The 14,951-nt window shown below is 52.4% G+C and overlaps 1 protein-coding gene across 4 annotated transcripts in view; it reads right to left on the bottom strand.

Moving 5' to 3' along the window:
* Window positions 1-393: 393 nt before the first annotated feature.
* MGRN1 (mahogunin ring finger 1) overlaps window positions 394-14,951 on the bottom strand; it is a 47,808-nt gene continuing 33,250 nt past the window's right edge. Inside the window, exons 9-18 of one of the 4 annotated variants that reach the window (XM_048961377.1) lie at window positions 10,398-10,466; window positions 9,238-9,397; window positions 7,816-7,925; window positions 6,929-6,994; window positions 4,582-4,805; window positions 3,261-3,384; window positions 2,728-2,773; window positions 1,896-2,003; window positions 1,186-1,230; window positions 661-775 (exon numbers count right to left, since the gene is read on the bottom strand). In XM_048961377.1, coding sequence (XP_048817334.1) covers window positions 1,190-1,230; window positions 1,896-2,003; window positions 2,728-2,773; window positions 3,261-3,384; window positions 4,582-4,805; window positions 6,929-6,994; window positions 7,816-7,925; window positions 9,238-9,397; window positions 10,398-10,466 — 948 coding nt within the window. In that variant the 3' untranslated portion in view covers window positions 661-775; window positions 1,186-1,189. Of the gene's footprint in view, window positions 776-1,185; window positions 1,231-1,895; window positions 2,004-2,727; window positions 2,774-3,260; window positions 3,385-4,581; window positions 4,806-6,928; window positions 6,995-7,815; window positions 7,926-9,237; window positions 9,398-10,397; window positions 10,467-14,951 lie in introns of all 4 variants that reach the window. The other 3 variants (XM_048961375.1, XM_048961378.1, XM_048961376.1) reach the window with 3 other exon arrangements.

Here is a 14,951-nt window from a genome sequence, read left to right as displayed (position 1 = left end):
CGCCGTCGGCCAATGACGGCCAGTCGTGCGCCGCGCGACCAATCGGAGCCCGGCTCCGCACGCCAATTCCCGCGGCCGTCTCCGGAAGGGGCGGCCAATAGCAACGGCGCCCCTCGGTCCCGTGACCGACGGCCAATAGGAACGCGCGCCACCGCCCGCGCCGCGCGCCATACTAGGTAGCGGACGCTCGAGGCTCGCCGCGCCGCAGCCCAATGAGATCAAAGCTGGGGGAGGGCGCGCGGCCGCCCCAGCATCCTCCGCGCGGCGTCGCCGAACAGCACGCCGGGAACGAGGCGGGCACGTGCCGCGCCGCAGCCCCGCTCCTCCCCAGGCCCCGCCCCTCCGCCCGCCCCGTCCCGCAGCAGGAGGCCGGAGGCGGGGCTGACCGCGGCCTTTATTCCTACAAACATAGAAACGCGCGGCGCGGCGCCGCCCGGGCACGAAGCAGAACGAAGGCACACGGCGGCGCCGCCCGGCCCTCGCGGCCGGGAAGGGACGGGATGGGGCGCGGCGCTCCCGGGAAACGCGCGGCGCCGTCCCGGCCGGGCGCGGGGCGTACATCGGCGGCGGCGTTCGTCCTCCCGCTCCGTCCGGCCCCTCACGGCCACCGGCGCGGCCCCGTCCCGGGGATCCCGCAGGCACGGCTCCGGGCGCGGGGCCGCTCACGAGAGGCGGTGCTCGTCCTCCAGGTGCAGGCGCGTCTGCTCGAACAGAAGGGGCTGCGTGGGGCTGGCGGAGCCGCGGCCGGGCAGCGTCTGCGTGAAGTCGGACGAACCTGCGGGAGGAGGAGGAAGAGCGCGGTCGGCCGTAGGGTCGCGCGGTCCCGCGGCTGCAGGGCAGGACGTGAGGGCGATGCGCCACCAGCCCTGCGGGAACCCGGCGTGCGTGCAGGGACGGCGGGACGGCCGGGGGGGGGGGGGGCAGCGCCGCAGCTGCAGCGTCGCCGGGCTCCGAAGTACCGGACCGTGGAGCTCCGGCGCCGAACAGATGGGCGTGGAGCCGTGGGGCGGGCAGGGGTGAAGGGCAGCGCCGGGCCGCCTGGCACGGATTGCTGGAGGGGGTGGTGGCCCTCAGGGCCGGGATCGGCCCCAGCGGCAAGCGGGGGCACGGCCGTTCAAGCCCACGGCGGTCCCAGGGCTGCTGCTGCCCAACCACGGCGATGAGTAGGAAGAACAGAAGACGTACCAGCTTACTCCTCTATACCAATAGAGCAGGAATCAGGACCCAGTGCTGCCCGAAACAGGAGGGAGGAAGGCAGACAGAGAGGGAAGGAGACATTAGAGAGGTGCTCAGCGCAGCCTGCGACTCTAGGGAAGAAAACAGGCTGCAACGAGAACAGTGGGGCCAAGGCCCCGCACTGCACCCCACAGCCGTACTGTCAGCAAGGCGTGTCCCGCTGGCCCTTCCCAGACCTGGGGTGGGCTAATTCCCCTCCTTAGGTCAAAGGGCAGTTTGAGGCTGTGTTTGGTGCTGGGAAACAGGAGCAGGGAGGTCAGGGCCCAGGCACTAAGCTCTCACCCCACCCCTTGCTCATTCTGGCCCCTGTGGGCAGCTCCCTGCTGGCACCCTCCTGACAGGGGCAGGAGCCACATGCAAGCAGCCCCAGGTGCTGTACCAGTGGCTTAGCCCAGAGAGGAGAAAGGGGGGAAGGACAGAAACAGAAGGGAGGGGGAGGTGGAGAGAGAAAGGGGGAATGTTCCTGCTGCTAGCCCCCCTCACCCCCAGCAGCCAGCTCTGTGCACTGGAGGGATGCGGAGCCTGTGCTCCAGGTAGATCCTGGCCCCAGAGGAGGTAGGGCTGCAGCACTCTGGGAAGCCAGCAGTGAGGTATGGAGCCCACAGCCTCCTCCTCAGCCACCTCACAGCACAGCACACACCCAGCAGTGCAGCCATTACCTGGCAGGTAGACATCGACCGGAGGGTCTGCGTCCGACTGCGTCAGGCTCCTGTGCTCCCCACAGCCACCATCCTGCAGGACGTCTTCGACAGAGGGAGGACAGCCACCTGGAAGCAGCCAGGAGTGCTGCAGTCAGTGCCAGCCGTGAGGAAGAGGCAGCTCACAGTGCTGACAGGCTGCTCTTCATACACAGGCTGATGTTCCCGCATGCACCCAGCGCACCCCTCTCATCCCATCCTCATGCCCTCATGGTGCTGAGTACCACACACCCTCACCATGGCATGGGACACACTGTGCACAGCCATGTCTCAGCAGAACCACAGCAGTACGTGCCATCTGCCCTTCAGCAGTGAGGGCAAACAGCTCGTGGCATGCACAGCTAGAGCCAGTGCTGCCCTGGAAGAAGCTGGATCCATAGCTGGGCAACATGATGCATGGCACCAGGGGCAGCTGCTGCACAAGGAATCAGGTGTGGGCTCTGAATCCTCACCCACGCTTCAGGATCTGCAGCTTTGCTTATCAGTCCCCAGAGGCTCCCTCAGCCATCCCTGGCAAAGGACTGAATACGGGTAGAGGCAGTGAGGAGGGAAGGAGACCAGCTCTGCTGTTTGGAGCACAGAACTTCAAGCAAAGAGAGACGTCTGGCAAATAAACTGGGGAGATTTGTTGGTTTTGCTCCCCCACTTCCCAGGAGAAACCTTGGCAACTTCCTCTGGTAAAGCACAGCAGCTCAGAGCAATGGATTTCAGGGGCTGCACAGCTCTGAACATGTACGTCCAATCTCCTTCACAACACAAGTCTGACAGCCTCCAGGGCTGAGTGCACACTCACTTTTCTGCAGGGATGAGCTGTCCTCCATCTCTTCCCCTGCCACACTCTGTAAGGAGAAACAGCACAAGTTACTTCAGCTTTTCCTGCACTTGTCTCCTCCTCTATAACTGTCTCTAACTCCTCTAACATCCAGAGTGATGCCTGAGGCAGGGACTCATTTCAGGGTAGGAGCAAGAAGCCAGTGTTGGTTCTATGGCACCATAGGGTGTTTCACAGGCAACAGCAGCAGAAGAGCTCTGCAGACGCTGGACGTACAAGGTTCAGCTTCCCACTCAAACTGTTCAGCCTCCAGGAACACAGAGGGCAAAAGTCTGCCCTGATGTGCACTGACTGCAGCTCTCCCACCTCCCAATTCCCAAAGCCCAGTTGGGTGCACAGGCTGTGTCCTGAGGCATGGAGCCCAGTGGGTGACTGGAGGCAGACCAGACTGTTGACTCTGGGCTCTCTGTTACACCGGGGAAGCAGTGACCCCTCAGGAGACAGTTTGAGCCCCAGAAGCCGCAGGACAGCTCTGGCTCATAGCACTGACTTACTTCTGGGGAGCTCGTCTCCCTCAGGACCAGCTCGCCCCCGCCCAGTGCTGGCTGTGAGTCTGAGTCCTCGGAGAGCTTCTCTTCGTCCTCCTCGTGAATTGGGGATGAGGGAGACCGTAGTGTGCTGCAGTAAGAGAAACTCTGTTTGGTGGTGGCAGTTCCAGCTGTCATTACCCTGCCCCATCCCTCTGCCCAACCCACCTTCCACCAGCAACATAAGATAATTCAGAGCAGGAGCTCAAACTATTGAGACAGATTCACCAGAGCTCTAAAGATCAGCTACACAGAGAGCAGCAGCAGCTCTGTGACACAGCCACAAGTCCTTGCTGGCTGCCAGGACGTTCAGTGTACTTTTAGCACAGCTCTGATTTCACATCCTACCAAAGCGACAAAGCAGCAGTTTCAGTCCCTTTCTTTCACTTCCTTTTCCTTCTTCTCCTCCTGACAGTTTGAGGATCTTTCTCCTCTGCCAGATTTTTGACAAGAAGGTACAGAGCTGGTAAGCAAATACAAGTTGTGTGCAGGAAGACACTCATCCAGCACCTCCCGGGGCAGCACCACCTCTACCTCATTCCTCAAATGGTCATTAGCCAAACCAGAACAAGGGTGGAAAAGGCAGTTGGGTCTGGGGGAGCAGAGCCTGTGGGACAGGATGGAAGGGCACAGAATGGGTGATTCCAGCCGTGGCCCATTCTGTTGCCTGGGGTGTGCCAAGCCCTGGAGTGGGCTCTGTTTGACAGGCAATGATTTGCTGTTGTTGATGAGGTGGCAAAAACTCAGGAGCAGCTGGAACACAGCAAGCAGTGCCCAAACAAACACAGCACGACCCCGTGTGACTCAGCCTTCTGTATGGCTCAGTGAGGGATGCTCCACAGGACCCACACCTCAACCCATGGCCATCAGAGGAAGCCTCAGAAAACAACTAAAGGATCTCAGCATTTTGTCCTCTGAAATTCAGGCCACTTCTCCATTCTTTTGTTCCCAGGGAACTCTATTGAAAGCTGAAATCCTGCAAGGTTTGAATGTCACGTGCAAGTGGAGGCACTAGCTGCATTGAAAAAAAAGACATTCCCACCCTTCACTTGGTGAAACTTCCTTACTAAAAATCCTTTGGATATCAAAGCTAACTCCCAGGAGACACAAGCTGGTCTCTTCAGGCTGAACACAGAGGTGGTATCCCAGTTCTCACTGCCATGAGGACCCGCTGGCCTCCTAACAGGATGAGCTAGCAGTGATTCAGAGGCACAGCTCCCTTTCAGCCCCAGTACATGGCCACAAGCCCTCAGGGCCTACAAAGGACCCCCTCTGCCCCCATGCTGACCTATCTGGAGACTTGCTCCGCTTGCCCTTCTGGTGGCTGCTCTCCACAGCTCTGTCCATCCCAACAAGCGGTCGGTTTGCAGGGGGCATCCCATCCACCATGCCAGAGTAGTTGATTTCTTCATACAGAGGAGCTGACGGGATGGAGGGGGACACAGAGCGAAGGCCATTCAGAGCTTCCAGCAAGGAAATAGGCTCATAGCCTGGAGGGATGTTGTCAGAGCTCTGTGGGTGAGAAGAGAGGGGCACGTTAAGAAACCCTCATGAGGCTGGAGACATACGTAATGGGAGGCTCAGCTGCAAGCCAGTAAGAACCCCACCACTGCTTCCACCTGTATACATGCAGCTGTTTCACAGCACCACCACAGTCACTGACATAGTCAAAGGAGTGACTCTCTAGATAAGAGCTGGTCCTGCAAAACTACTTGCACTTTTTCCCCTGACTGTGTTCCCTCAGCTGCTAATGCAGCTGCACAGACACCTCTGCTAAAATACTGAAAGGGATCACAGAATCACTGACCCCACAGGCGGGGAGCAAAACTGCACATTTCCATTCCCTCTATATCTCAGTTTAGCTGCCAGCCAAAGAGAAGTTTCCAAAGCTACTGAACCAGCAATGGTTTAACTCCCAAAATCTTCTTGATCAATAAGGCCCTGCAGACTCAAGAGGTAAATGGAGTTTATGCCGTAACCCAGCAATGCCACAGGCAGCCCAGCCCACTGCAAATGAAGAGGCAAGACTACAGAAGCCCAAGCTTAGATTAACTTAATCCGTTCCAGCCTTGCACCCTCAGGGAGGTTGCTGTATGCTGTACCAAAGATAGTGTTGCTGCTGAGCCTGGCCACGATGTCTGTAGCTTCTGTGCTGGACCTCCCAGTCATGCAGCTGCAGACCAAACTCCTCAGGAATCTATTCCATTACAGTCACTAAATCGAGGGTGAGCTGATAGCTGAACTGACTCACCTGTGGTCACGGAAGGAGCTAGATCTGATGGAGGAAGAAAGAATGATTGGCAGCTGGGGTCAAGAATCAACCTATATCCTCTAAAAAAATAGCCTCATGACTTCAATGACCTTGTGGCCAAGACCACAGATGGGGATTGTGAGATACTCAAATCAATCTGGACCGGGATTGGCTCACAGTTGCTGCTACCTGCACAACAGAGGTTCAGGAGCCACAAGCACAGAGGCATTTCATTTCCATACAGCAGCTCAGAGGTGCTGTTGTGTAGACAGTAAGTTCAGGAAAACAAAAGCCATTGGCTCAAGTCTGGGGGACCATTTTCTCCTGCCTGTGAAGAGCAAGGCCTGAGGGCTCAAAGGCTGCTGCTCGCTTTGTTTCACTTGGTGAACACTCAGGCTGTACAGCACCGCTTAGAGGCTGGAGGAGGATCTCAGCTACTGCCTACAACATCCTGGCTGAAAGCTTCTGAGGTTTCAGTCTGGAGAGACACTGCCCTCTCCTGGGCCGCGTTCCACAGCACCACTCCCAGAGCTCCAGCAAAGTACAAGCTGCTGTCTGAGGCTTGTGCAGAGCCAGGGTCACAGCAAACTTGTGACAGCCCCATTACTGAACCCAGCCCTAGGTTTTCTCCAGATATGATAAGCCACATTCCTCCTCAGCCTGAGCGTCTGGACCGGCATGAGGAAAACTGCAGCCTCCTTAATACTGTTGACAACTATAGTTGCATAGGATTACACAGTGAGGGCCCCTTCCTGGGGCAGGGGGGCCTCCCTCACCTTTCCCCTTCCCAGTTCCTGGTCTCCCACAGTTGCCTTTCATGCTGTCCCCAGGATGACATTCCAGTTACACACTCTCACACCATCTTAGACACTCCTCAACAGAACAAGCTCTATCCTTCCTGTTTCTGTAAAAGCAAAGCAGCTCATTGCAGCCAGGAGTCCTAGTGCAAGTCCAGCTGTGCCTATTTGCCTACTTCTGTGTTTCAGAACCAGGTGGGAACCACAGTGAGAAGTGCACACTCCAAACTGGATGACACAAGTGAGAGGAAGCTTTTGGGTGAGCCAAGGGGACAGCAGCTTGCTTGTGTTCCTACAAAGCTATGAAATGTCTTCTGCAGCCAGGCTCAGGACCCAGAGGCAGTCACCCACCGGGTCCCTACAGTTTATTCCTCCGTATGCAAGCCAGAAAGGTTAGTGATCATTTGTGCAGGCTGTGAGCACCTCACCACTAACATGGAGACAGTGCTCATGTGTTGCAGGCTGTGCAGGAGCACAAGTCAAATCCAGCATTTTAGCAAGCCCTCATGTTTGTAACACTTTCAGGTGCCAGTGAAGCCTCTGGCAAATAATTGCCATGGGATACAAATACAACTGAGTCCACTTACTGTTTTCCTTTTAGGTTTCCTGCTGGGCAGGGTGACAGTGTTCACTTTAGGGGGTTTAAAGAGACACTGTCAAGAGAAAACCATGTTTTAAAGTAGTTTTTTTATTTTTTTCCTAGAGGTTAGCAATGCAGAGACACCCAGCAATTCCTCACCTTGCTCCAGGTGACAGCGCCTGCTCTCCCCTACACTACACTCTGCCCTTCAGTTTCTTCCCCTGCCCTATTTCTTAGCCCCAGTTGTAGACAGCAGGGCTACAGTGCTGAAGAGGATACATGGATAAAACCAGGCTGTTCCTGTAACAAGCCTTTTCTGTTCTCATTAAGGCCTGCAAGATCATCTAGTGGGAGAACTCCTCACTCTGACCTCCTGTCTCGCCAGAGCCAGCTGTGCAATAGCACTGCTCAGGCAACAAGCTTCTGCCCTCAGCACACCAGAGGCATGTGATTTGGTCTGGAGGCCAACAGCACTGCATTTTCCATCCTGAGCTCACTCAGCTGCCTCCCAGACCCTAATCACTCAGGGAAGCTGGCACAAAGAGGCCTCTCTCCTACTGTCTGAGTATCCCAGAGCCAGGAGGTTTCATCACAATGTGCTGCCACACAGACATCCAGAGTTGAATGGTAACCCCATTTGCCCAGCCTGCTGTCCCAGTGTCTGCCACATTTCTGTACCTTTACTACTACTAACATATGAAAGCAGAAGTCCCAGCTCTATGGAAGAGTTGAGGAAAGGCACTGCATAACGCAGGAAGGCTTTACTCCAAGGCCTGAGCAAACCTCCTGAGGTCTGAGGGACACAGGTCAACAGGCCAAGCAACACAGAAGCTGCCTGCCCAGGCTGAGACCAGCATCCAGGTTTTGTGTAAAGGGTTGCAGTGAATTACTTACAGAATGCTCATCATGGTCAACGCTCTGTGCCAGGACGGGGCTGAATGACACCGGTGACAGAGCCCCTGGCTTTTTTCTCACAGCTCGAATCTGCAGCAGGGCACGGAAGGCTACGAGAAAAGAGCACACAGGTGAACAGCCAGCCACAGCACAGCGAGCCCTCGGCCTTCCCACAACAGCTTTAGTCTGCTCTTCATGCCCACGGTCCCATTTTCTATCTGCAGAGCTTTAATACTGTCAGTTCAGTGCCACAGGCGCACATGAATGAGCTAGACATCTGTTCTGACACAGCTGTAAGAACGTGCTTCTACACCAGGAAAAGCCCAGGCATCTCCCTGCTTCTTACTGCACCCTACACTCTCAAGATCAGGCTAAAGCCAGAGGTGCCAATCTATCCTCACTGTCTCTACACTCCTCAGATACAGATTCCCAGGAGGTCCAGCAAGCAGACACCTTCCAAACATAAACAACCTACTTCACTGCAGAATGCAGATGAGATAATGCTGCTCCATATCTTAAGCTGTGCTACCTGTAGTCAAGGCTGTCTAGCACTTCCTCTGATGAGATCTTGCTTTCAGTTACTGTATCTTTGCCGAGTTTGAACTTTTCAGACTTAACTTCTCAGGCCAAACATCTGTCTTAGGCTCTTCATCCTTTTCATAAGAAGGAACGATCAAATATCTCCAAGATAAAGCACAGGATAAAGAACAGGGATCTGCTACTCCAGCCAAGACACAGGCATTTTCTCAAATCACTCCTGCATCTCTGTGCTTTTGCAAAAAGACAAGGAATTTAGCAAGTATTGTCTGAATGTCAAAATGGGTATTTCAGTTATTCCAACTTTAGGAACCGAGCAGTGGAGGTTTAAGCAGATCCTCTCAACACTCTGGGAGCTTTGAGGGAAAAGAAAATTGGTTCTGTGCACTCAGTGCCCACCTTGCTAGCCCCAGAATAGCAAGAAGGTAGAATCACCGGAGTGATCCACACGCAAACAGAGAAGGCAGCAGCGTGCAGGGTAAGAGATGAGGTCTAGAGAAGGGTGCAGGGCCAGAAAGCATCAGAGTGACCTGGGGTTTCAGTCTGCCTTTAAAAGAAATGTTGAGGGAGTCATGTTAACAAGACTAGGATGGCACTGCAATTTCAGCTGCACCAGAGCCATTGCTGCCATACACCTCACTTAGGAGAAGGGGCCTTAAGAGGCCCCAATCAAATGGCCTTCCTCCCACTGTATTCCTTCCCTGTTCAAGGATAGTTATTTTAGATGCCAGGAACCTCCACACATCACCCAGAAGAGTGGCACATTTGGTACGGAGCCCTGGGGTGGGTTAAATACAATACATACACATCCTCACAGCCTCTACTGACTTAACAGAAGCACAGGAAGGGAGAAAGATGCCCTTTTTCCCTGGGCAGGAAACTCACGCAGCCTGCAGATGGGGCAGTTGTTGGCCTGGTAGCGCAGGGTGTCAGCACAGGAATTACACAGACAGAGGTGTCTGCAGGGCAGAATGAGAGTGTCCCGGAGGTCTGACAGGCAAACCACGCACTCATTGCTGTTGTCGCTGTTCTCATCATCTGAAGGCTGAAATGAGAGGCAAAAATTTGGCAGGAGAATGGAAAATGCAAAATAAATCTTCTGTCTTCTGCCTTTTCAGGTATTACCTGTTGGCACAGGCAGGCAGAGATTACAGTATGCTTCAGGCAGGACACTGCATTACTTGGAGAGGAAATCCAGCTTGTCTTGAACCGTGGCTGCTCCATTGTTTGCAAATCACATGCTAATACTCAGAATAGCAGTCTGGGACCAGCACTTCATATGCTCTGCAGCCCAGATGGCAGCAAAGGGCAGCCCTGTGTAAGGCTACTGCAAGCACAAAGCAGTCACACAACATGCTTGGGGCTGTGCAGCAAACCAGGATTCGGGAGAAGCTCCTGCCCGAAGACAGGTGGTGCTTCTGGTTAAGGCACTTGCATATATATCCCCTTATGTCACCAATGCTGTGCTCCCTCCTGTACACAAATCCAGGTTGATCTTGCAAGTTCTAGATAGCTCAGTTTCATGCAGTGCTACAGGAACATGCAGTCCTCCCGTAACAGAACAAAACAACAGATGTTTGAAGAGCCACAGCAGAAAAGCATGGACACCAAACACAGGTACCTTGACTGTGGAGAGGCAATGCTCATTAACAGTCAATGAGAAAAAAAGAGCCTCTTGTCTGTACACTGGGAAGCACCCAGATTGGCCAGTAACCTCAGGGCACTGATAGCAGCAGTTCACACTGTCTCCTGGCTCTGAAACACTGAGGGGCACTGATGCCCTCCCCTCCCTGTGCTCCAGGAAAGATCCTCATGAGGCTCAGACTATCTGAAATTATCTCAGCACAATCACACTGTTTGAGCCTTGCAGTGAAGGCCTATCATTCCTGGGCTTCTTCAGTGCCTGCAGTAACACCACACACTTGATGGCCATCTTGGAAAGCATCTTTAATTACAGTGCCAAAACTCGTATATAAACTTGAAAGTGGAAGAAGCAAGCTGGAAACCCATAGCCCAGGGAGCAGGAGTCTTCTGAGCACCCTTACCTTGGTCTCTTGGTTGTTTTTGTTCTCAATGCCATAGATCTCCTGAAGCAGGTAGCTCACCCGGTCAACCTAGGGAGAAAGATAACAGTTGGAGTTCTACCAGCTGCTCTGCAATTGCTGTTTTGAGATTATCTTCCCTCCTTCCCTGTGTCAAGACGTCCATGCAACACCCATGGCAACTGGCTCTCCTAGAGTTACTGGAAACCATTAATAGAAGCAAACATCACAAAAGACAGCAGGAGAATGAACGTGTCCTTGCTCCAAAGTGGTGCCTACCCCACCTGGTGAGCTGAGAGCCCAACTGGCCGCTTCAGTCACTACCAAGATCATCTCAAAAACACTCTGTTCATCACAGAAATCACAAAGTAACATATGCCCAAAATTCACAGAAGCCAGATAAAACCAGCCTCCCACAGTCCCTTCCCTCTGTGAAGCACTGCTCACCTTAGCCAAGATGGATTTCCATCCATCTTCGTAATCTCAGACAAGGAGAGGCTAGGGATGGTCCTCAGTGTGCTGCTGTGCCAATGGCTCATTACTTGCACATCCAGGACTGCACTATGCCTCCCTTGTCGCCTGGGAGCGTAAGGGCAAGCTACTGAAGACAGACAAACTATCTCCCTTAGTGCAGTGCCATTTGTGACCATCTCCAGGCCCTTGGTGGCATCTTTAAATTGTGTGTGGTAGCAGAAAGCACTGCCAGGCACACAACCCCCAGCACAGAATGAACTCCTCTGAACCAGGTCTTTATGCAGATGCTAGCAGCTGCCCCCAAACTACCCTGAGCAGCTGAATTAAAGCAGCACCAGAAAGGCTGATGGCTCAGGTCCCAAAGAAGGAACTCCTGTGTGGTGCTCTCCATGGCTCCATAGCTCAGCCAGCAAGTACAGCACAACACTCTCACAGCTGTATGGAACATTACAGAGATGCTGCTCTGAGGTAGCTCTGCACACCTGCTCCTCTTCACAGAGCAACAGCGAAGCAGCTGCAAGGTAACAAACTGACACATATGGAGAGGAATGGTATGAAACACTTTCCTGTTAGCTCCAGAAACTGTCCAGCTGACACCATGCAGTGAAGCCAAGCCACTGGGAATGCAATGTTACAATGGCTCAGCATTTTTCTAGGGCTTTTGGCATTTCCAGGTGTTATCAGCCTTGCTCCTCCTCCTCTGTCAAGCCAGGTGCTCAGAAGAGCAATGGCTGTGCTGTCGGATTTCAGTGCTGCAGAACACGCTCCATGCCAAGATGGGAGCACAAGCTAGTTACATCCAGCCTGCCTACTAGTTTAGAAATGCTCTGAGCTGGGATGCAGCAGCTTTAACAAACCAATTCCAGAGTCTGCCCATTTAACTCAGCATGCAGCTTACAATCTGTTCTAGGCCTGCATTTCAAGGCAATGAGGTCAGCAGTTGGACCGTCGAGCAAAATCCTCTGCAGCATCTCAGGAAGTTTGTGAACAATTATGTGGGAGCTGTCCTTTTATAACTCAACATGTCAAAGAGAGTCTTTTCACAGCATCCCGACCCCTCTGAGGATCATGCTGAGTGATAGTGAGTGCACAACGGCCAGCTCAAAGAGCAAAATACATCAGGAAGGGAGAGACCCAAGTCTCTGCAGGATTCTGTGCTCATTTTACTGCCTGCTTCAAAAGAAATCCCACAAGAAGCTCATGTGGCCCTACTAAGAAAAGAGTGAGCAGCACAACATGGCTCTTACTACAAGATCTCTAAGTTTTAAAACTGCAGGGGTCAATTAGCAATAGGTGATACTACACTGTGCTGTCCCTCACCTTCTCATCTCTCCTGCAGCACGTCATCCTTCCCAAGGCTTCTGTTGCTAAATTCAGACCCAGCTGATGCACACAAGAGCCACTGGCCAACTGCAGATCATGCTTCCTCTCTGGCTCTCTTTATTCCATCTGTTCCCATTCAACCATGTTCTTTTCTTTTCATTTAAGAGCAGGTTGGTACATACACTATGGCTGATTTTGGCTGAGAGAACAAAGCAGTCCAGCTCATTAGCTGCTGCTTCCTGCTCCCAAAGAGCTTAAGAGATCCGTGCACACAAAGCACCCAGGAATCCTGGCACTGGCAAGGAGGGGCAGACAGAAGAAAGGCTGCAATGGGGAAGCATTTATAGCATTACACAGATGGATTATTCCCAACATACTCCATACTTCTGCTCTGTGCTCCTATAGATGCAGATGCTACATTAGTTTCAGTGGTACTGTGTGTTCTTCTAGCAAGAGTTTACTTCTATTTTAAAACCGATGGGAGAGAACATGTAAGCATTAAATTTTACAAACTGCCAAGAAAAAAAAGCACCGACAACCAAACACTGAGTGGGAAGGACATGCTGTGCCAGCACAGACAGACAAGCACACGCTGCTTCACTGCAAGAGTCAGCTAACCATGTTGTGGTAGGGAAGGAACTTCCTTAGAGAGCACTTCTAGCAACACAGTCCTCCATTTGGGAAGCCCAGAGCACTAAATGGAGAACGATGCACACAGTGCATTAATGTGCATAGCAATCCAACATCAATTCAGAGAGCTCATAGCCATGTATGCACATCATTAAATAAAAGGCAAGATAAATAAGCTGCTTTCTGTCAGCTCACCATTGTAATGCTCCTCTCTGAGCAGAAGAAAATGTGGAACAAGGTGCAGCTAGCACCACACTGCTCTGCTCCCTCAGAGCTCAGCAGCCTTTTCCAGCACAGCACACAGCTCTCCCTGCAGAATGAACTCTTCTGGATGTTCCCACCACATGCGTGCCCTTGTGCACTGATTTCTGGAACCATCCCTGGCTGGCTGCTAACAACACCTGTAGGATGCAGACCTGGGACTCAGCCAGGAACCACACTGCAATAGAACCAAGCTCAGAGGAAGGATGAGCGCAGGGCTCAGGCTGGTAACTCATCTCCAGCACTGCAATGAAGCCCTGACAGAGAGAGCTAAGGCTGCTTCTGCTGGGCAGGAGCAAACCTGAAGGACAGATGCACAGCACTCACAGTTAAGTGAGTTGCTGAACACGGAACTTTGCTGGCTGAAAACCGCAGCTCATACTCCAAAACAGCTCACACTAACAGCTCACACTTCCCTCCCATCTGCCTTTTTACCCCACGTACCTCCAGGGCTTGCATTCTGCACCAGGCACATGGGGGAGCTCACACTGCAGCTGCAGCACAGCACTGGGGTGCAGAACCCTGACTGATGCAGTTCTGGCCAGTTCAAGGGAGTGAACCTTGTGGCTTTCTGCTGGGTGTAGTTTATTCCAAACTCTTGTAAATTCTCAAGGGCAAGAAGCCTGCACCTTCTCCCCAGTCTGCTTCAAACGCCAACTTCATAACCACTCGGTCTCAGCACAGACAGCTCAGAAATCTTATCTGAAAGGAATCTGCAAGATAGGTTCTGCAGAGACAAAGCCATTTACAGCTGTTGCTCTGAGGCAGCTAATTTCTATCCACATTTCTATCGGGAAAGGGACTGCTCATCCTAATACAGTCATCAGACAAGATAATGCTCTGAAACAAAGAAAAAAGGCAACCAAAAGTCACAGTGCAAAATGACTTTCAAAAACAAAAGGTCTGTCTGTCAGTTCACCCATACTGTTCTTGAAAACAGGACAGTCCCAACAACGTGCTGCAGAAGTGCCTGATGAGGAGCAGGGAGCACCAACAAGCCTCTATGACTGAATCAGTCACAGAGGAGGTAAAGCTGCAGAAAAGAGCCAAGCATGGCTAAGAGAATCTGAGGAGCATTAGTGTGAAATGAGGATGGAAAAAAAGACGATGCAAAAGCATATTTCTGCAGCACGAAGCACAAAGCTGAACTTATCCGTGATTATCATACAAATATTGTATGTTCAAGAACAACAAGGAAATGAGAACACTGCATGCTGTGTGTACTGCAGTGAGGATGGAGGTTACGGCAACAAGGACGAGAAGGGTCGAGTTTCCAAGCAACAAGGAAGTAATTTCAAGATGTGGGAAGAATCCAGACAGATCTGGTGAGTAATGCTCAGACTTGATGAGAGCTCCAGCAATGAAAGGGATGACAAGACTACAGCAGATGCAGGAATGGTAGGAGGAAGCCAGTCAGGTACTGAAAGTCCCCTTACTTCAGCCAAGTTTTACATAAGCCACTGCTCTGCGAGGACTCCAAAGTAACATGACTGAATCACTGCTCTCAGTACCACACGATCTGCTGAATTCCTACCTCATATTTTGTGTCTCTTAAGACCATGCACCAGAACAATATCAGATTGGATTGATCTAACCTGAAGAGCATTATCCTTCATACAATATGCAAGATGCATACCAAAGCTGCCAGGCTATTTAAGTCAGTTTCTCAGGAAACAGAGCATCTCCCAGATCCATTTGAACAGCCTACTTGTATGTTCAACCTCATTTCTTCTCTGTCACCAAGACATTTCAATCTGATCTTGCAGCAGGATTGCTACCCAATTGTCTTTCAGAAGCTTAAACTCTTGGCAATCTTTAGAAGTCTGCATTTGCTTATGCATTTCTCTCCACGCAATACTAAGTGCAATT

The sequence above is a fragment of the Lagopus muta genome, chromosome 15 (assembly GCF_023343835.1).
Source record: "Lagopus muta isolate bLagMut1 chromosome 15, bLagMut1 primary, whole genome shotgun sequence".
In the NCBI taxonomy this organism is placed as follows: Eukaryota; Metazoa; Chordata; class Aves; order Galliformes; family Phasianidae; genus Lagopus; species Lagopus muta.
The sequence above is the reverse complement of the archived record's forward strand: the minus strand, read 5'-3'. Positions and strand labels throughout refer to the sequence as shown.